Source organism: Agelaius phoeniceus, chromosome Z (genome assembly GCF_051311805.1).
Source record: "Agelaius phoeniceus isolate bAgePho1 chromosome Z, bAgePho1.hap1, whole genome shotgun sequence".
NCBI classification, from domain to species: Eukaryota; Metazoa; Chordata; class Aves; order Passeriformes; family Icteridae; genus Agelaius; species Agelaius phoeniceus.
The window spans coordinates 94183363-94203288 of NC_135303.1; the positions used below are offsets into that span (position 1 = coordinate 94183363).

The 19926-nt window shown below is 43.1% G+C and overlaps 1 protein-coding gene across 3 annotated transcripts; it reads left to right on the forward strand.

Moving 5' to 3' along the window:
* The first annotated feature begins 1982 nt into the window (after window positions 1–1982).
* On the forward strand, window positions 1983–19609 carry LOC129132769 (mucosa-associated lymphoid tissue lymphoma translocation protein 1). Of its 3 annotated transcripts, XM_077171639.1 has the most exons (18): window positions 1983–2154; window positions 2921–3087; window positions 3999–4120; window positions 4507–4657; window positions 4780–4958; window positions 5205–5301; window positions 5931–5963; window positions 7050–7076; window positions 8129–8161; window positions 9018–9221; window positions 10165–10194; window positions 12248–12425; window positions 13579–13653; window positions 14040–14167; window positions 15720–15869; window positions 16570–16727; window positions 16931–17056; window positions 17795–19609. In XM_077171639.1, the coding sequence occupies exons 1-18, from the start codon at window positions 2003–2005 to the stop codon at window positions 18257–18259; spliced, it is 2475 nt and encodes an 824-aa protein (XP_077027754.1). In that variant the 5' UTR covers window positions 1983–2002; the 3' UTR covers window positions 18260–19609. The 3 variants fall into 3 exon arrangements, with proteins under 3 accessions (XP_077027754.1, XP_077027755.1, XP_077027756.1); XM_077171640.1 differs by lacking the exon at window positions 10165–10194; XM_077171641.1 differs by lacking the exon at window positions 5931–5963.
* Window positions 19610–19926: the final 317 nt, after the last annotated feature.

The window sequence follows — 19926 nt, forward strand, 5'->3', positions numbered from 1 at the left end:
AAGCCAGCGCGACGGCTTCGCTGGTGTTTGGAGTGTGACCTCAGGATAGGGAGTCTGATCACTGAACAGTTTGACTTTTAAGAGAGACGATTTCATTACATGCAGCAGATGGCCCTTCCTGGGAAAACCTCCGCCAGGCAGGGAGTTGGCAGTGAGGAGAGGGCACATCCTACTTCCATAGAAGTCCATAGGAATTTCCTAATGGCCTTGAGACAGAGGAAGTGTTGGCCTTAGCTTTTCATAACAAAGCACAGGCTTGTTTTTTTAGGCACGTGCCTAACTGCTCTCCTAGGCACATTGGGAATTTCTTACTTGCTGCAAGTTAAGCACACAAAAGTTCTGCTGAGCATGAGAAAATCCACAGTGTCTACCTAACAAGCAGGCTGAGGAAATCAAAGGTGGACAGTGAACTTTTCAAAATCTCTACACAGAAATTCACCTAATGATTCTCATCCCTCAAAGGCAAATAAGCAAATCCTGAAGTAAGAAAGTATTTCCACTCTTGGTACCCAAGGAGACAAGTCTCACACAGGGCAAACTGGAATGAATTGCACAAACTGCCCTAAGCTCAAGGGATCTGAAAGAGGCTGAAAAGCAACTTTTGTGCCACGCTTTTTCTTAAGCATTTTGAAGGACATGCAGCTAAAACTGGTTACAAGATACTACTGTGCTAAATACTCCTTGCTCCCAGTGTTATCTATACAGATAACAAACAGGTCTTCAGCAGTAAATACAGCACTTCCAACCACCCTCATCCAGAAATAGCAATAAGGATATTGAGAGCCTAACAGTCAAGATAACCCCCAAAGAAATGAGAGGCAGCCACATTCAAATCGGAACAGTTTGGGTTGGAAGGGACCTTTAAGGGTCGTACAGTCCTACACTAACATGGGCAGAAACACCTTCCACCACAGCAAGTTGCTCCAAGTCCCATCCAACCTGATCCTGAACACCTCTAATGATGGGGCATCTACCACCTCTCTGAGCTACCTGAATGCTGATTAAAAATGTTTGTAAAATTACCTTCTTAGGCACTTCGAGTCCACTTTGAGCAAGCTGCAATACCAGAGAGTGTAGAGGGATACAGTATGGGTAAATGAAGGTGGTACAGAATGTAATCTTATCCCCTAAAGAGTTGCAGCTGGGTTAATTACTAAAGATTAGGAGCAGGCCTGATGTCAACAGGCCACACCTGCAGCCAATAAGAAGAGTGTTATAAAAGAGTGGATTGGTGAGAGTGGGAGTTAGTTGGCTACTGTAAGGGCAAGGAAGAGTCAGTGCTTGGAGGAGCTGCCTACAAGAAACATCAAGGAGGTATGAAACTCTACCAATATGCAACCCTTGTAATGATAATAGAACCTTTGTACTATAATGACAACAGAGAGGTGAGAATTCACCTCAGATCACCTGTCCATTTGCAGTGATGACCATCGCTCATGGGAATAGCTCCTTGAGAGGCTTTTCCCGAGCAGCTCCTCTTCTCCCTCCCTAAGGATGCAAGGTGCCTTACACTGCGTGTTTCAACAGTGGCAGTAGGCTGGACAAAGTTGTAACAACGAGGAGAGTCCATAGTCGTGCTGGTTGCAGTTGAACAAAGCTGTTTCTGCTCAAAGCAGACCCCTGCCCGCAGTGTCCTGTGGGCCTTGTCTGGTTTACGCCCCAGGCCTGGCTCTAAAGCCACGTTCGATCTTCTCAGTACCAGCTGGGGACCCTGCAGAAGGTCTCGCCCTTGAAGTCGGATACTCGACACTCACATTTCAACATAGGTAAAACCGCACCCCTTCTGTTCCCTCTCGGTGTCCGACGGGACACCCCCTCAGGGCGCGGTGCCCCCCTCAGGGCTGGGCCCCCTCAGGCGCGGTGCCCCCTCAGGGTTGGGCCCCCTCAGGCGCGGTGCCCGTGCTCCCCGCAGCCGGAGCCCGCTCACCGCCCCGTCCCGCGCTGCCCGCACTCCCCACGCGGCGCTTCCTTCCGGGCGGCAGCACCGCCCCGGCGAGCAGCCATGGAGAGCGGCGCGGCGGGGCCGCTGCCCCTGAGCCGACTGGCCGGGCCGCTGCTCCGCAGGCTCAGCGAGCTGCTGGACCGCGCGGCGCCCGGCAAGGGCTGGCGGGAGCTGGCGCAGCGCGCGGGGAGCCGCGGCACGGTGCGGCTGAGGTGAGCGCGGGCGGCGGCGGGGCGCGTTTATCTCTCTAATCCCCTAAAACACTGAAAGTCCGCTCGGTAAGTGAAGGTATCACCACATAGTGAAGGTATCTCGCCCCCAGGTTTGCGTGGCACTGTGATTTAAGGAAGGAAACGTTGATGAATCTCTTTAGTGGAAATACGTAACCTTGTATTCTCTTTAGGTAGCTGTTATTATTTCTTTATTTGTGTTGATTGAATCGGCTATAATTGAAAGTGTGTGATGACAACGACACCAAAGTTGAATCCATAAAGTTTCAGACACAGTTACCTACACTGCACAGTCGGTGTGTTAGGCTGGGCTCCAGCAGTCGCTTGTTTACCACAACTTTAAAATCAGTTTCCTGTACTTTGAAGTCAAGAGTCTGACTCACTCTCTACGGCTTCTGAATTAGGCTCATGGAAATAAAAGGTGCTGTACTACTTTTTCTGCTGACACTTTAAAAGTGAAAAATAGAAGGTTTCTTAATACATTTGCTGAGCATTGTGAGGTATATGCATCTCTTTTACTATCCAACTCACTAATACTAGTTTCTGTCTGTGGAGGTGTCACTGAATAACATCTGAACTCCTGAAACTTGAAGAAAATGCTGCAAATATGTCCAAATCAGCTAGGAATTTCCCATCTCTATTTTTAAAAATCTTTTTATTTATCTACGAGTGATTGTTTACCCAGGTCCTTTCTGAGAAAAAGGTATTGAGAAGGTGTGTGCCGTGTCTTTCTCCCATTATTCCACAGCCCTCTGGACTTGGAGCAGTGCTCCCTCCAGGTGCTGGAGCCCGAAGGCAGTCCCAGCTGGAGTCTCCTGAAGCTGCTGGGGGATCGGGGCTGCACTGTGGTGGAGCTGGCGGAGTCCCTGCAGGCCCTGGAGCACACAGAGGCTCTCCGGTGTCTCAGCCATTCAGGTCAGCTCTGGGCTGTGCTTTCACTGCAGCCCTGGATTTTAGAGTGGCAACACTCAAGGTTGTAGCCCTCTAAAGTAACCAAAAACATATTTAGTGCTTGGATTCTGGTAGTTGGAATCCAGATGATTACCGAGGTTATTGGCTGATCTGATTCTGAGGTCAAATGTGAGCCAAGCCTTCATGCAGTGTTGTTGAAGACTTGGACTTGGCTGGGTGCTGTCATTCAGTTTACTGACTGGGCTTTGGTCTCCAGTGGATTTGGTTTTGGGACCATCCTGTAGCAAGATCTGGAATGGTTTAGGTTGAGAAAATAACTGCATCATATTGGAGTGGTGTTAGAGTTGCTCTCCTGGCAGTTAAGCTTTGAAGTAGAAAATTTGACCTTGCAGAAAACCCCAGCCCTGTGTTCTGCAGGACTCAGAGGCATAAAGCTGAAACCAAAGATTCAGCTCATAAGAGTGCATAAGGAATAGCAGGAAAATGTGCTCTGTTGGACTTAAACTCTGACTGCTTTGATTCCCTCAGGCTGGGCCTTAATTTGAACAGCTAAAAGAAATTGTTGGGAGTGAGCAAACATTTAAAACTGAGAATATCTTTCCAAAAAGGGATCTGTGATACCATGAGACATATTATTTCCTTTAAAATACATGAATTATTTACTTTAAATCTTTTATGAGCTCCATTGAGTACTGATCAATTTGAGCATGGATTTTGTGTAGTGGAAGACAATTTTGAATGTCCTACAGTAATATAACTAACTGGAACTGTGTGTATACACAGTACAAACAAATTGTTTTCAAGTATATTTAATGGCAGAAGTCTTCTGTGCTCCAAGGGCAATTTAAATGCAAATATAAATTATGGACTTGTATTTCTTCATAATTTTCCTATGTGTAAATTCTGTCTTAAAGGTGTAAAGATCGTTGTACAGCCAGACTCTCAAGCAGTGCTCTCTGGTCAGGTTGTCAAGTTGTGCTGCTGGGCAACAGGACACCCGTTTGTGCAATACCAGTGGTTCAAGCAGGAAAGAGAGGTAAGAGTTCATAGAGAATACAGTGGTTTTAAATAGTGAAAATAAAATGATTTTGGATTGTCCTTTTTTTAAGACTCTTATTCACAATGAGAGAAGATTGCTGTATATACTCATAAAGTTTAAGAAATGCTGGATGATCCTACAAACATGCTAAAACAAAACCATGATTCCTTGTGTTCACACCACTTCATTCCTGGGGGCTGTGAATGTGGAATGGGGCAGAAAGGAAGCTGTAAGTTCAGTTGTCTCAGCCTACCAGTAAGTTTCGAGTAAGTGAAGGAGTTGAGGATGGTGTTAAGGACTTGGAAATAAATATTATAATGCTTGATCCTGGTTAAGATTAAACCAATTGAAATTGAAGGATTTTTGGTTCACCTGTGATGCAGGTTCCGCACGGTAATTCTCCAGAACTGGTTTTGAGTCCAGTGAGTGTAGAGGATTCTGGCTTTTACATCTGCCGAGTGAACAGTGAATCTTCTTTCACGTTCAGTCGGTGGGCGCGCCTTGAAGTTTGTGAGCTTCAGGATCCGCCTCATGGTGAGTGGCACAAACACCTTCTGAAAGTGCCTTCCTGCTTCCTCAAGGCACTTGGGTCCCTGTTGCTGTGCTTAGGTTGTTTCACACTTCCTTTTCTTGTTACTTCCTTTTCCTTTTTTAAGGGCTCTTAACAGGTTTGCCTGAAAACAAGTTGTGCATTTGTAATCAGCCTCAGCCACAAAACTTGACAGTGGGGGATGCTTTGGTACTAGAATGTGGAGCTGTTGGAAACCCAATTCCTCATTACCAATGGTTCAGAAATGGATTTCCTTTGGCAAATGGGAGCAAAAATGTCTACACAGTAAGTTACTGCAATGGGTCACACTTGGGAGCTGATGTTAAGCACTTTGAGCTTACCACAGAAAGTTCCCTTGAAGAAAAAAATTTCTCCAGAACCTTGGTAACTTCTGATGAAGTGCTCACTTGGAAGTGCTGCTTTTAGTTTTTTACCTCTTTTTTGCCTGTGGGGCTTAGATGCAAGGCTTAAATACCTGATGCAGGCATTTTTTGGAGGTCTGTTGGGATGATTGTGGTGATGCTTGCATAGGTAACGTACGTGGATGTGGGACATCAAGGAACATACTGGTGTCATGTATTCAATGACCAGGAGGACGAAGACAGCAAGAAAGTAGAAGTCATTATAGGTAAGGAGTTCTTCTCTTTCATACAGGTCAGCTCCTTTGTCCATTTCTTCCACATTGCTAAAATTTATTTTTGAAGCTTTCAGTATTAAGACAAGCACATGCCTTCTATATTTTTAATTTATCCATTTGTTAAAATACTTGTGCTTGCATCCAGCAAATGGCATTTTAGAGTTTTGGGGTATTATGGTAACCAGCACAGAATTGCTGTCCCTTTTTGGCCCTGCCAGCACGTATGTGGCTTGTTAGCAGATTGCTAGCTGATTTATGCTTTTTGACAACTAAAAACCACTTTAACCCTTGCTGGGGATACGAACTCTGTTACATGGAGTCCTTCAGCAATCAGGAGAGGTGAGATTGTTCATTTCAAGTAGAATGAATGAATTTCAGTGCCTGTGTATTTGCAGTGAATTGAAGAGGACTTCCTCACCACCTAAGAAATACCCTAGTGTAGTACTCCTGAGTTTCAGGAATCATTACTGTACAGTGTTATGGGCAATGCAAGTTTACACTGCTGTAAAGTGAGCCACATTGCACAGCAGCTTGACAGTGCCCTTTGTCTTCCACCTTGTGTGCTAACTCTCATAACTGAGAGCTCATCTTCCAATTTTTTCCCCTCCTTAAAACACAAGGAAGGAAAGCTGTAGCAGTGGAGTGCACAGAAGGTAATGTAAACCTCTAATTTTAGTTTTAAAAATTGGTGATGGGAGTGACAGGTTGTTGAGTGTGTTGCTGAAAGGCATGTGTGGGTTTTTGGGCAAACCTGGGTTTAAAACACTGATGGATGATGCAGCAGTCCTTCTGCATGTGCTTCTCTCTTCTTTGCCTGGACACCATGATCTAGATCACACAGGAGAAAAAACAGGCTACTTCCTTCTTTTGTGGTATTCAAGTGATCTGGAGATTGCTTTGGTGGGGCTCGGGAGGCAACATCCTAGCAAGAAAATCTGGAGATACGGCAGGAACCTGGGTGATCTTAGAGAGCTGGCTAGGGCTAGTTCCAATGCCAGCTCCATGTCTGCAGAAGTGTTTCTAGCAACTTCCTTAGGATGATTTCTGTTCTCCTCTGCATTGTTGCAACAGGGAGGAGAAGTGTATTGTGACCCAAATGTTGGTACCATCCCTCCCTGGACTGCTGAGTATCTCAGAGTCTGCAGTATCTGCAGCACAGGGAATTGGGTACAATGGTGTGAGGCTGCTCCCAGAGAGCACTGCTGCTTCAGAGATGCTCATTTTCTTTTCCCTGCTTTCCAGTGTCCAGAATAAAGAGGTGAAACCCCTGGTAGTTTAGGATGTTTGAAGATTGTGTCTGAAGTCTTTCTGAATACACATGGCTTCCCAAAATCAGATTTTTTGCTCAGGATGTTGCTTTTTCAGCAGCCCTTCAAACATCTGTTCTTCAGTGGGATGATTTTGATACCTTGTTCCTTTTCCCCTCAACCTACTTGCATGCCTGTGGGATTGAGGTGTCCTAACTGCACCCCTCTTTGTTTTTACATTTACTGTACTGCAATGCTGTGTCTATCTAGCACAGCTTAATGTATTTCTGTAGGATTTTCTCTTCTCTTTGTGTGGAATAAACACAAAAGGTTTCATTTACACAAATGCAAAGTCAAAAGTATTTTAGAAATATAGTTTGTTTTCTGTGTTCAGCTGTGTTTAATAATGGCATGGCACTTATGTTTTTACTAATAAAATGGGGTTTCTACTTCTTGTTTAAACTATTATTTTATTGGTGTTTTCCTTCACAGAAGATTTAAGTGATCTTCAGGAATCAGGTAAGTGATAAGTTTTGAAAAAAATTTAACTTGGCATCTTCACTTTATGTTACACTGAAGGCTTGCTGGGTTGCAGTATGAACTTTACAGTATTTGGATGTACCTGTAACTGAGAATTGAATAGGAGCTGGTATCACCTTAAGAGCAGCACAGCTTTCTAGTTCCAAGAGATTGAACTTGAAGCATATAGAGAATCATAGGGGTGCTGTTTGTAAAATAGCCCAAGGCTGCACATATACATACACAGATACAAAGGGAATTATCTTTATTATCTGGGGTTTCTTAGGACACTCAGTTTTAGCACATTGCTGCTTTCTCAGATAATTAAAGTGAAAAAGATCTGAGGTGTCTGGCTATCGCTCATGTTGAGTGGCATATTTCTTCCAGTCATGTTGGAGTCAGCCAATGTGATTTGAAGCCTGTTAGGTGGTTAGTGTAGAAGTGTAGCTCCAGAGGGGATTATTCCTGATACAGTTTTCCCAAAACCTCAACTCCCAAAGATAGTTTCCTGGGTTAGGTATCAAATACATTTGTTTGCCCAGCCTCAGTTTCAACCACTGAAGGGGCTTCTCTGTCATGTTATCCAGGTGAGCCACTTTGGCACACTGCTTACTGTTTCTCTTGGGACAGCACTGGCTTTGCCACCCCTCTGTGAAGTACAGAATAAAATAATTTTCCCATTCAGATGGGAATCCCTGCAAAGCGTCTTCCACCTTGCATGTTGCATTTTGTTTGGAGAGGATGACCTGGTCAGATGTCACTGAAAATGGCAGTTTGTGAGATTCAGCATCTATTCTTTCTTAATCTATAGAATTAGCTATTCACATCTTGTCAGGATTGTTTGCTGGAAGAGGGTAAAGGAAATCATCTAAACAAAAACAACAATACCAACAAAACACCCCCAAACCCCACCAAGAACAAAGTGGACTTTTTCTTGCTTTAAACTAGCAAAGTGTTAGAGAAAGCAGTGCTACTAGACTGTGGCTGTGGGGAAGATGCAGTTCATTTTCTGTAGTCACTGACTCGCTGCTCTTTTCTTCTATTTCAAACAGACCCACAAGAAGAATCAAGTCACAGACCTGTGGGTAAGTAGTTTTGTACTGAAATGACTGTCTGCATTTGACATGTAGGATGCAGATTTTGCTGCTCCTGAGTATTGCTGCTACTGACACTGCCAGTGCAAGACCCATGGGACAAATAGAGAGCTCCAGGGAGGGAGATCTGTGGATATTTGTGTAGTCCTTTTAGAATGCTTGTTTGCCGTTTCAGGAGTAAACTGTGCCAAGGGCACCCGTGTTTTTAGTGACCCTGTGAAGTGTTTGCAGCTTCTCATAGGGGCTGTTTCAGTTTACTGCTTCAGATTCCTTAGCCACTGCCGTAGCCAGTGTGTTCCTGCATTCCCTTGAACCCTTGGAGCCAGTGCTATTGGGATGATGTGATAGGAAGCACTGCTATCCTGTCTGCTAAGGAAATGCTGTCCTTGCAGCTCTCCCCGTTCTGTCCTGTGGATGCTTTGATCCTGAGCTGAAGCTCATAAAGAGATGGATAGCGCATATCACATGAAGAATAGTTGCTGGGTTTTTAAATCACATTCTTAAATTTGCACTGTAGACTTGAGTGGTCAGGCATGTTGTCCTGTTGATACTTAACCAGATGGAAAGGCTGCTGGCCTCTGTCAGAATTTTATGGCTCCTTCAGGTTCATTAGTGGGAGGGGGAGTGTAAGTGTTCCCCTCTCACGCAGGTGAGTTTTTTCCTTCAGGCTGAAAAGAGAGTTGAGCTGTGTTGTTGATGTGGGATGACTTGTAAAATCAGAGAAAATATTGTGCCTGAAGTGAGATTGATACCCTTTCCACTTTGGAAAACCTTAAATTTAAAGGCGTTGAATCCATGGAATATATAAATGTGACCTGGTGTTTTTTTTCTCTGTGTGTCTTGGCAGCCACAGACAAGGTGGCTCTCTTAATAGGAAACATGAGCTACTGGAATCATCCCCAGCTCAAGGCTCCAATGGTAGATGTCTATGAATTGACCAGTTTGCTAAGGCAGCTGGATTTCAAAGTTGTATCTTTGCTGGATCTTACCGAGTCTGAGATGCGAAATGCAGTGGATGAATTTTTACTTCTCCTGGACGAAGGAGTTTATGGTAAGGACACGTAAATCCCTTCTGAAGTAGGTCCATTTTGTATGTATCGAGTAGCAAACATCTGGTATTTGCCTCGGCTAAACAACCTTCAGGGTAAATACGATGTATGTAGAACCGGAAGAATAAGTTAAAGGCACCCACCAGCATATCCTGACTTTGGTTAAAATGCTATTGTTCCTTTACTTTTAGACCAGATCAGATGTTTGAGCTTCATTCTTTAACCACACCTAAAACTGCAGTGCAGGCTTTTATTTTGTTTGATAGTACTTGCTTGCTTAGATTTGATTTTGGGGCACAGAACACAAGACAGAAGTGAGGGGAAAGCATGATGGAATTGATGTATGGAGCAAAAGCCTTGCATGGAAAAAGCCAAGAGTGATCTGGTTTGGAGTGTAAGAAAAGTTCTTACGTTTTCTGCTGACTGACATTATTTTGTCTTTTTTCTAAGATTGTATTGTCTAAGATTGTATAGAAAACTCCTGAAAATATTTAGGACTGAGAGCAGAATGTTTTCCCAGGTCCCTATTTATTGGATTGCAGAATTCCTGTAGTAAAAATCCTTTTGAGAAAACATTATTTGATCCCTTTTTGGAACACAAGGTCAGCTTATTTCTTAGCATGATTTTTTTTACGGATGTGTTACCTGATGCTCTCTCTGTGCAGAACTGCCTGCTCTGACATTTGGGCATTTATATCTGAGCCAAAACCTGCCTGACACGAAGCCTCAGTCTGGCAGGAACATGAGGCTTTTGAGAGCAGTTTGCTTTTATTATTCCCTGGGAAATAGATGGGCTTATCTATTTGGGTGAGCTTTGAGATTTTTGCACCTTCTCAATTTTTCTCCCTAATTGTGGACATGAATGTAGCAAATAAAGTACTGAAAGGCTTTAATTAATTTCTCAGCAGCACCATATGAAAGCTCTTACATGGCATATTTTTGCAGTTGTACTTTTCCAGCCAGTTGATACAAAAGGTAAGCAGAACAGTTTTTGGTGGTGTTTGGCAATAACTACTTCTGTTTAAAGGATTACTTTGTTCTTTCTGCATAGTGGCTATGAATGGCTTAAAGCCTGTAAAAGATGCTGTCAGTGCACAAATAGGTAACGATTTATTGCCTTTTCTAGTGGGCATAGCTTCAAATAGAAGAGGCATAATGACTACTGCTGTTTAGTCCCTGCTACATATAAACCTGATGCTTACTAGGTTGTGTAATTCTGGCTTACTGCCAGGAAAGTGGCATTTCAGATGCTGGTCCTTAAGAGCAGGAGTAGTAAACAAAGTGATGATGACTGTCTCCTCTGCTGTCTTAGTCTGTGCTGTTCTAAATGTAGGTTGCAATTAACATTGTATTCCACACAGGGTAAAAGCACAGACCCATGTGTTTGAAAGGCTAAAAATATTTAGGCTGCTTTCTTTTTAAATGAGAGGGACTGAGGGAGGGAGGGAGGCAGATATCAGTTAAATGCTGACGTCTCTGAGGAACTTGAGCCTACTTAAAATTGTTGTGTGTGTCTCTGTTGAGGCCCTCCAAATATGTTTACTCCACTTACCCCAGGTATGTGCAGATTTATTTCTGATCTTGAGCTCAACGTATTAACTGTTGCAGGTACTTGGCACATAGCACAGTCATCTGCCAAGGATAGAAAAGGAATGTAGTCAGTCAGTCCAATTACTTACAGAATATATGCCCAGATACATAGAATCTTAAATATAACCCTGATTAAGTCCAGATCTGAGCTCTGGAAATCACATGAAGACTTTCTTTTTAGCCTAAGGCCTAGACACAAGGTTATGCAGTTGCACTTTATACCATTTTTAGGTCTCTTGCAGCTCGCCAGGCTCAGGTAGCCCTCATATTTTCTTTCTTGTAGCTACGTGTACTGAAAAGGTGAAAACATCTAGCATGCCTACCTCCATGAGCTAGTATGTTAGGGTGAGGCTTATTTTGGGTTTTATCTGAATCTGCCAGTGTTGTAGTGACTTAAATTTTTCAGCAAATGTTAGTAAGAATAACAACATAAGAATATGGTATCTCCAGCCAGCATAAATTGTCAGATTTCTGTTGACTTTTATTCAGCTGAGCACTATACTCTAATTGCAGATCTGACCCACAGACTGCTTTGACTAGGTAAATAAAAATTCTTTTCAGAAGGTGGAATTAGCATCATTAAGGAAAACCAGCACTGGGAATAGGCAATAGGAAAATTCAATTAAATCATACAAGCCTCTGGTAACTGCATTTTATGACAGTAGAGATTATTGATTCTAAGATCATCTAATCTTCATGCAAATTTAAATGACTTTAATATTGGACATTTTTATTCATATAAGGAATGTCTAAGTCCTAGCTTTCAGTTCCCTTTCTCAGGGTTGAGAAAAACTTTCTTGTTTTATTGAAGATTCTAAATCTTAAAATGTTGTAGACTGTTGTGTAGTGACACATGAGGGACATGATGGCAGGATAATAATTTCTGGGTAGATAAGCATGCAAAGAGTTTGTTTAGTAGACCCAGAAGAGTCATGAGTCTGTGACTAGAAGATATAGCTGCAATCAACTGAACATGAGCTATTGGTAGTCGGTAATGAGGATGTGCTCTGGAGTCCTACCAAACTCTTTAGCATTATTTTTTTTTCTGTCTATAAGCTGCAGACTTAGTGCTGCTCAGAGCTTTGTAATTGTACATGTGGAGAAGATGTTTTATGGTTGGCACATTTCCTTGTTCCTGTCTGTGAATTACACGTAACAGGCTGCCTCTGTTAGAGGTCATAGCTATTAGAGCATTTTAAGAGTATTTAACTTGGTGTGTTTATGCAAATGTCTAACTGATTCTCTTGCATGTGTGATTTTTGTGCTTCTTTTAATATATTGTGTTGGTGTATTGTGGAGTTGATGTAATTGTGGCTTGGAGTGGCTTCAGTGATCTGCCTGGCCCGCAGTCAGTGCTGTGCATGATGGTTTTGACCCATTTTGAAATGGACAGAAGTCTCTGATGCCCTGCTCACTGTCGCACCTCTTTTGAATTCAGGTTTGTTGTACTATGCTGGCCATGGCTATGAAAACTATGGGAACAGTTTCATGGTTCCTGTTGATGCCCCAAACCCCTACTGCTCAGCAAACTGCCTGTGCGTGCAGAACATCCTGCGGCTGATGCAGGAGAAGCGGACGGGACTCAACGTCTTCCTGCTGGACATGTGTCGCAAAAGGTACCTCCTGCACCCCCAGGAGCTGAGCTGCCCTCAGCTCTCTGGGCTCCTCACAGAAAGCTGGGCCTCCTGCACATGAGAAGTCTTTAGGCTGAAAATTCACTGTACTGCAAGGTCCATGGTTCTGAGGATTCACAGCCTGCACGTGAGTGCTTTTAGCATCAGTAGGATTCACCCAGAGACTTCTGCCCATGGCCTTGGATAGAGATGTGAACCTGGTGGTTAGACTTTGTCCCCATGGGTACATACCTGCCTCCTGATTTCAATGACATTTATTTCTTCTGCTGTTTTTTAGACATTAAAAACAGACTGATCAGATAAAAGTAAAATTTGGCATCTTAAAGAAGAAACAGGACCCTTTCCCCTGGGATCATTATCCATCTTCTTCATTACAGGGAGGAAGGAAAGCCCTGCGATCAAAGGCATGTTAACTTAGCAGAAGGGCTCAAGTGAAGTGCTTGTTTTAGAATTCCTGAGAGCCATGGATTTTGCCTCTATACTGAGGATGTTGTATCTTTATTTAGAGGTTAAAAAACAACTGATTTATGGGATTTTTCTACATAAAGTACTGTGTTCTTTCCATGTTGAGAAACTATTATGATCAATTGAACTTGCACTTGAAATCAGCTCTTCAGTCAGCACTTCTGGCAATTGGTCTCTGAGGAATGTCTCATAACAGAAAGTTGCTGGCACTTCAGTATCTGTGGAGCCTCCAGACTTCTTTGCTAATGAAATGCCCATGACCCAATTCAGCTTCGCAATCTGCTGTCCAAATAGAAAATCCATCTACATAAGCCTTGTACTAACAGCACCATGTTTGGTGGGGAAAAGTTTTAAAAAACATGCCATTTTTGAAATAACCTAAAATGGGTGGATATCAGAATTGTGTTTTGCAGAGATTGCAGCCAAACTCTACTGGTTACTACAGCCTGCCCTTCTCTGGGTAATGCCTGGTGCCTCTGTCTTTACACTGCCCTCAGGCAGAGTGTTGATGGTGCTGACTTTTGTATTTGAGCAGTCAGGATCCATTACAGACTTGGAGGAGTGAAACAAATTACTGGTTCTGAACTCTCTCTGTTTTGTGTTTTGATTTTGTTACCATTACGAGTTCTCAAATTACTATTCTACTTTCTTGTGTTTCCATTTATTACAGAAATGAATACGATGACACGATTCTTATCTTGGATGCTCTGAAGGTTACGGCCAACATTGTTTTTGGATATGCAACGTAAGGAAGTTACTCTTCTGTGCCACGGAAATGACTGAGATTGTATAGCTGATCTTTTTCAGAATTGTGGTGTGGGCCAGTAACCTTGGTCACTTTTCAAGTGCAAAAACTGCTGAATAGAAGTAGTCAGGAGCTTAACTAAAATCATCAATAAGAAATTTAAGCTCCTCATATGAGCAGTTTGATGAACAGATCTAGTCTGTGAAGTCATTTTTAAGAGAAACTTCCATCAGCTGCTTGCAAGGGGGCACAAAGAGCAGGTTGGCGTTGGACACAACTTGGTTTTCAAATTGTAGGGTTTCTTTCCCCATTCCCAGTATAATTTTACTCTTAATCCTGCAGGTTTTTCAGTGTTTTTTCCTTGACTGATGCTGATGATCTCACAGGTGCCAAGGAGCAGAAGCTTATGAAATTCAGCAGCTGGGGTTGGCCAATGGAATCTTCATGAAGTTCCTGAAGGACCGTTTGTTAGAAGACAAGAAGGTCACTGTTCTGCTTGATGAGGTTGCAGAAGGTGAACTCCAGCTCACTGCACTAACAGTCTCCTCAGTCTGCGTTACTGAAAACAACTTTGTTTCAGTGTCTTTCCTCTCATGGTGAATGTGTTACACAAATTAAATCTTTCTTCTTGTGCTTTGTTCAGATAGCAGATGCTACTGGGCAGCATATGAACAACATTCCTGATGCTCAGCTTCTTTAATAGTGTTCACTTTTATACTTTCCTCTTCAGTGAACCTTATTTGTTCTGAGTATCTTTCTGCATGGAGCTTTGAATTGTCCATCCGCAAAACTGCTCTTCTGTCATGTGGTGCCAGCTGCTTGTGGTATTCCAGTTGTTTGCATGTTCATTTAAACAATTAACATAATCCTACTTGCCTCAGGGTGCTATAGCAATGATAATGATTTGTTCTCTAAGTGCAGTAAAAAGAGCAGTGCACTGTGTTAATTTGCCTGGCTCAGTGATTGTATTTTTGATGGGAGAAGCACTGAAGTGAAAAGTGTGAAGGGAAAGCATGCTGCTTCTGTACAGACACCTGCTCCAAGCACAGAACAGTGTCAGACTGGTGTGTGCAGGTGCATCAGCCCAGCTCTGCCCTGGGGTTCAGCAGCCTGGGGCAGCTGCAGGTCACAGAGCTTTGTGTTCTGTTCAAGAGTGCAGGGAAAGATTGACTTGTCAGGCAGCGTGACAGGCACTGGGAGTATTCCCAGGTGCTGGGTGTCAGGGAGTACGCAGGTTCTGTGCAGACAGTGCCAGAGGAATGTTCCCATTAAGTGTTTCGTGGAAAAGGCTGTAGCCTGCTGGCTCCGTGGTTCTTGCTGTGCCTGTGCCACAAGAGTGCAGTGCTGGCTCATGGTCAGCTTGGTGGCCACTAGGTCCCCAAGCAGGTCCTTCCTTGCAGAGGTCCTTCCCTGCAGATCTGTGTCCCAGTGAGTCAGGGCCCTTCGTGGGCCTCTGCAAGGGATTACTCCTGCTTGGGAGCAGAACTTGGTGCTCCCTGTTACTGGACTTGATGACATTCCTCTCTGCTCAATTCCACAGCCTGTCCAGGACCCTCCAAGAGCAGTACAGTCTTGCGGGGGATCAGCCACTCCTCTCAGTTTTTAATCATCTGCAAACTTTCCAAGTTTTGTTCTCTCTCCTGACACATAGGTCATTAGTGATGCTGTTAAATAATCAATATTGGACCCTTGTACCTAAACCTAAAATATTCCCCTTGCCCCCAGTTCTTTACAATAATCTCCTCTAATGGCATTACTCACATTCTTGAAATTAGCCACTCTAATTAGGACCTTACCCAGTCAGAGCTGTGATGCTGCTTGGACTGGCTCTGAGGAACAGGGGACAATGTTGGCCAGGCTGCATGCAGCCCCTCGGGGCTCTGCAGAGCTGCTTTGGCCTTCAGGAAGGAAGAGCTGAGCAAGGAGTGCCTGTAAAACTGCAGCTCTTGATGGATGTGCTGGCTCTGCCATAACCACAGTAACCACGCATTGCAGGAAGGTACTTAATTCAGTTGGAATTGCAGCAGCATTGATCTTGAAAGAACCTCTCTGCGTCTTGTTTTTAGATATGGGCAAGTGTCCCCTCACCAAAGGCAAGCAAGCCCTGGAGATCCGCAGCAGCTTGTCAGAGAAAAGGGCATTAACTGATCCTGTTCAGCAAAGCACATCTTCTGCAGAGTGCCTGGCACGGAACCTGCAGTGGGCCAAGGCTCATGGTACAGTACAGTCTGCTTTCAGATGATCCTGCTGCCATGATGGGAGGAGGGAGGGCATGCACTACTGAGTGGAAATGGAAGAAATTCAAGGCTATAGCTACATTTTCATTACTATGTTCAGTTGGAAGGTTTTGGGTTGGGGATGAGATAGTAATGAACCAAGGTGACATGTAGAATTCATGTGTATTCAGTATATTTAAGACCTCTCAGACCCTGGAGGGGAGACTTATGGGTTGTCTGTCTTCTGGGACAGTCTCCCAGAACTGCTTGTCTAGCAGTGACATTTGTAAGAAGTCACTGATCTCCTTCTAAAGTCATCACCTGAAATAGCCAGGTGAACTGTATAGTAAATGTGCATGATGAAAAGAAGTTTTCAATGCAGACAACTAAGAAAGCTAAAATAAGACTGAGATGAGTTCCAGGCTTCCTAGCCTTTTAAGAAGGCCAGTGGGGTTTAAGACCTGTTTTTACCTTTTTCACCTAAACCTGTTGGAGTACATCTTCAAATTTCTTTGACAGTTGGGGCAGAGGGTCAGGGATGGCATTTCTAAGACCTCTTGTCATATAGGAAGGCTCTCTCAGAGATGCAGATATTTATTTGATCCCAAGCACTTAATTCTTGTTTGTTAAATGATTGAAAAAGAAAAATGCATATGCTAAATTTATATATAGACTGTAACAATGTGTTATTTCTTGGCAGAGCTTCCAGAAAGTATGTCCCTTGAATTCCAGTGTGGTGTTCAGATTCAGTTGGGGTTTGCAGCTGAGTTCTCCAATGTCATGATAATCTATACACAGATAGTTAAGAAGCCCCCTGAAATCACAGCTTGCAGAGCCCACATCACAGACTTCCCACTCGTAAGTGCTTCCTGCTGCTGTCTCGTGGTCTTGCTCCACTGAAGTTGAAAATTTTCTGCTCCACCCATATCAAGTTGCATCTTGTATAATAAAATGGGTCTAAAATGCTCTAACTTCTCAAACTGAAAGAAATACTATTTTATGAACTACAAATTCTATATCATCAATTAAGTTTTTGTTTGGTTTTTTTTTTCTTGCAATAGGACTTGGATGTAGATCCTAAAGAGGCCAATAAAGGAACTCCTGAGGAAACTGGAAGCTATTTAGTATCAAAGGACCTTCCCAAACACTGCCTCTACACCAGGCTGAGTTCACTGCAAAAACTAAGGGTTAGTATATACTGTTCATTACGAATTTGCCCAGATAATTGACACTATTTATGTTGCTTTGCAGTTCTGTTGAGGGAGCTGTGTATTGTTAGCGTAGTAAGTTCTTTGGAGGGAAAGAATGGATAATAACACAGTTCAGCGACTTTAATTTTGGCTGAAAAGTAAAAGGCAGGGAATTGATGCATATGCAATCCTGAAACTGGTGTGCAAGGCCCTTTGTATTTTCCAGGCCCATGCTGAACTTGGCCAAGATGGTTATTTTTGTGCAGATCACCTATTGCATGCTCTGAGGGTGTTCCTATGCTTTTTAGGGGGAACATGTCCTGAAGCAGAGCTGCCTCTTACAAAGTCATTAGTAGGAGATGAAAGTGTTGTGTATCATCAGCCTGTGCTCCTGGGCACACAGTTTCTGGAAGGTTCTCTTCAGCAGACTGGGGCACTGCTAAGTGTCTCTGTATCTTTGTGTCATGAACATCTGTGCCAGACACAGCCTGGCATCTCTTCTTCAGTGCTTTTGGCAGTTGAGGTAACACAAGTGCTTCTGGAAATACAGACTGTTCAGTGAACAAGCAGTGACCAAAAGAGGACCTCAGGAAACAAGGCCTGCCCATTGTGTGTCTCTAGCTCTAGAGGTCACTCTGCTTCTCCAGGAGACTGGAGCCTCTCCAAGGGTTTCCTGTAGTGTTTATTTGCAGAGGAAGTATAACTTTTTCTCTCCCCTTCTTTCTGCTTTTACAGGAACATTTAATCTTCACTGTTTGCTTGCACTATGAGTATTCAGGAATAGAAGATACAATGGATGAAAGAAAGGAGATTAATGTTGGGAAGCCCCTTATTGCTAAATTAGGGCTTCACCCTGGATTCAAAACCCAGAACTGTCTCCAGACATGTTGCATGCCTGGTTATCCTTTTCATAATCCAGTAGAATTGAGTCCAGAGGCAGCTGAATACTACATCCCTAGTCATTGCCAACCCAATTCCTCTCCAGGTGTTTACCATCCAAACTGTGCTTGCTCAAACAGCATCACACAACCAGAGGCATGTTCCTGCAATAGAACTGCCAGGATGTTGGCTCCAAGACACGAAGTACAGCATTACTCACCCACTGTGGAAAAGCAGAATGTACCAGTAGAGACCACTGATGATACTGTTGAACTGGAATTCTTGCTCTCTGACAGCCTGAGCTTCTCTGAACAGCAATAGCTGGGATATGTTTGGATAGACCAGAGTGGTATCCTTGAACAGAGGGGCTTCCACACTGCCTCTCCATCTTCTGGAGTTTGGAGACTTCTGGACAAGGCCCTGGAGAGTCTAGAGTAGGTGCTGGGAATGAGGTTGTGATGAAAATTTTTCATACCTTAAGAGACAAAACTGGACCAATAGATTTAGGAATGAAAAATGCATTCTTTCCAATTTTTTTTCACCTACTATTTGTTGTTTGGTACAGAGAAAAGTCTGAACTGCTCCAAGTTTCCTATGCTGTTCTTTGGCCATCGTGCATTAGGATTGGTCACTGATGTTCCAGTGCCTGGGATGTAGCCAGAAAGCAGCTCTGACTGCATGCTCCTCTCTGACTGCCACATGTCCAGTGTCTGGCAGCATCTGAGAGCGCTAAGATCTGTAGATCTGTACAAGGAACCCAAAACCTGAAGAGCCAGCAAATTGACATCACTTTTGTTTTTAAGAGAACCACAGATTATCAGAGGGAGCAAAGTCACAGAATCATACTGTGGTGGATTGTTTCTATTTTTTTTTTTTTCTTTTACATAACACTCTTAAGATTTTTGCTGATCTGATACCTGATTCTTCATGTTCTGGAAGAACACTAACTGGAAAGATGAGGGCAAGTGCCTGCTCAGCAAGCAAGGTATTGTATGGTCAGTCTCACAGACATGCTGAGGGCTAAAACAAGAATCACAAGAAAAGTGATGTTTATTAGGTCATTAAAAGTCTTGATGCTTTGAAAATGCAAAAAATATTGGGGTGTAAGGAAACTAAAATCAAAGGGAGTTTTCTGACAGGGGTAGTAGCCTTTCCTGTACTGGTAATATTGAGAGGAAGAATTGCTTTAATTAAGATCCTCATCCTAAAAACAAGATAAATGAATGGAGGCAGACAGGCCAGTTTCAATCTGCAGTGGAGAGTGCTGTGATCTGGTGGTCTGGCAATGTCCTGGTGTGGCCATAAAACTTTTGAGATGGGAATGTTAATGCTTCTTTAACTAAATCTGGTGATCTTCAGGTTGCTCTTTCCTGAAAGGTCAATATAGGTACATGGATATAGTTATTTCCAGGATGACAGCCATGCTTGAAGTAATCTGTACATGAGCTTGAATTTCTGTTTTCCTTCTGCAGGGTGTTAAGTAGCATCATACCTATTAATGAATGAGATCTACCTGCATTAACTATTCTGTGCAGTTGACTTCTAAATCAGATTATAGCTTGAGACATGGTCTAGGGGTGTACTACTTAGTTAATACTTTGTCACTTTCCTAGTTTGTATAAAAGCTTTTTATTTTTCTTACTGTGTAATAAATTGTTGTCCATAAAATTATGTACTATGTGCATATGTAATTGCTACATTCTTCTACGCCTTCCAGGCTGAAAAAGCCCAAAACTTTATTGAAACAAAACATGTAAGGAAAGAATTTCCTTTCCAGAAAAGAAGGGGAAATCTGAATCATGAGCTTCAGCTCAAGATATAGATCTGGGCCTCGGCTGATAGCCTTGCTCCTCGAAGCTCAACCCTTGCCTCTTGAGAGGTGCAAAGGCGTTTGATCTTTAATAAGTATCCTTGGACATATTTGTATATGCATGTATGTACTTGTGTGTGTGTGTGTGAATTGATTTAAATCCTCTCTGGGCAGTATA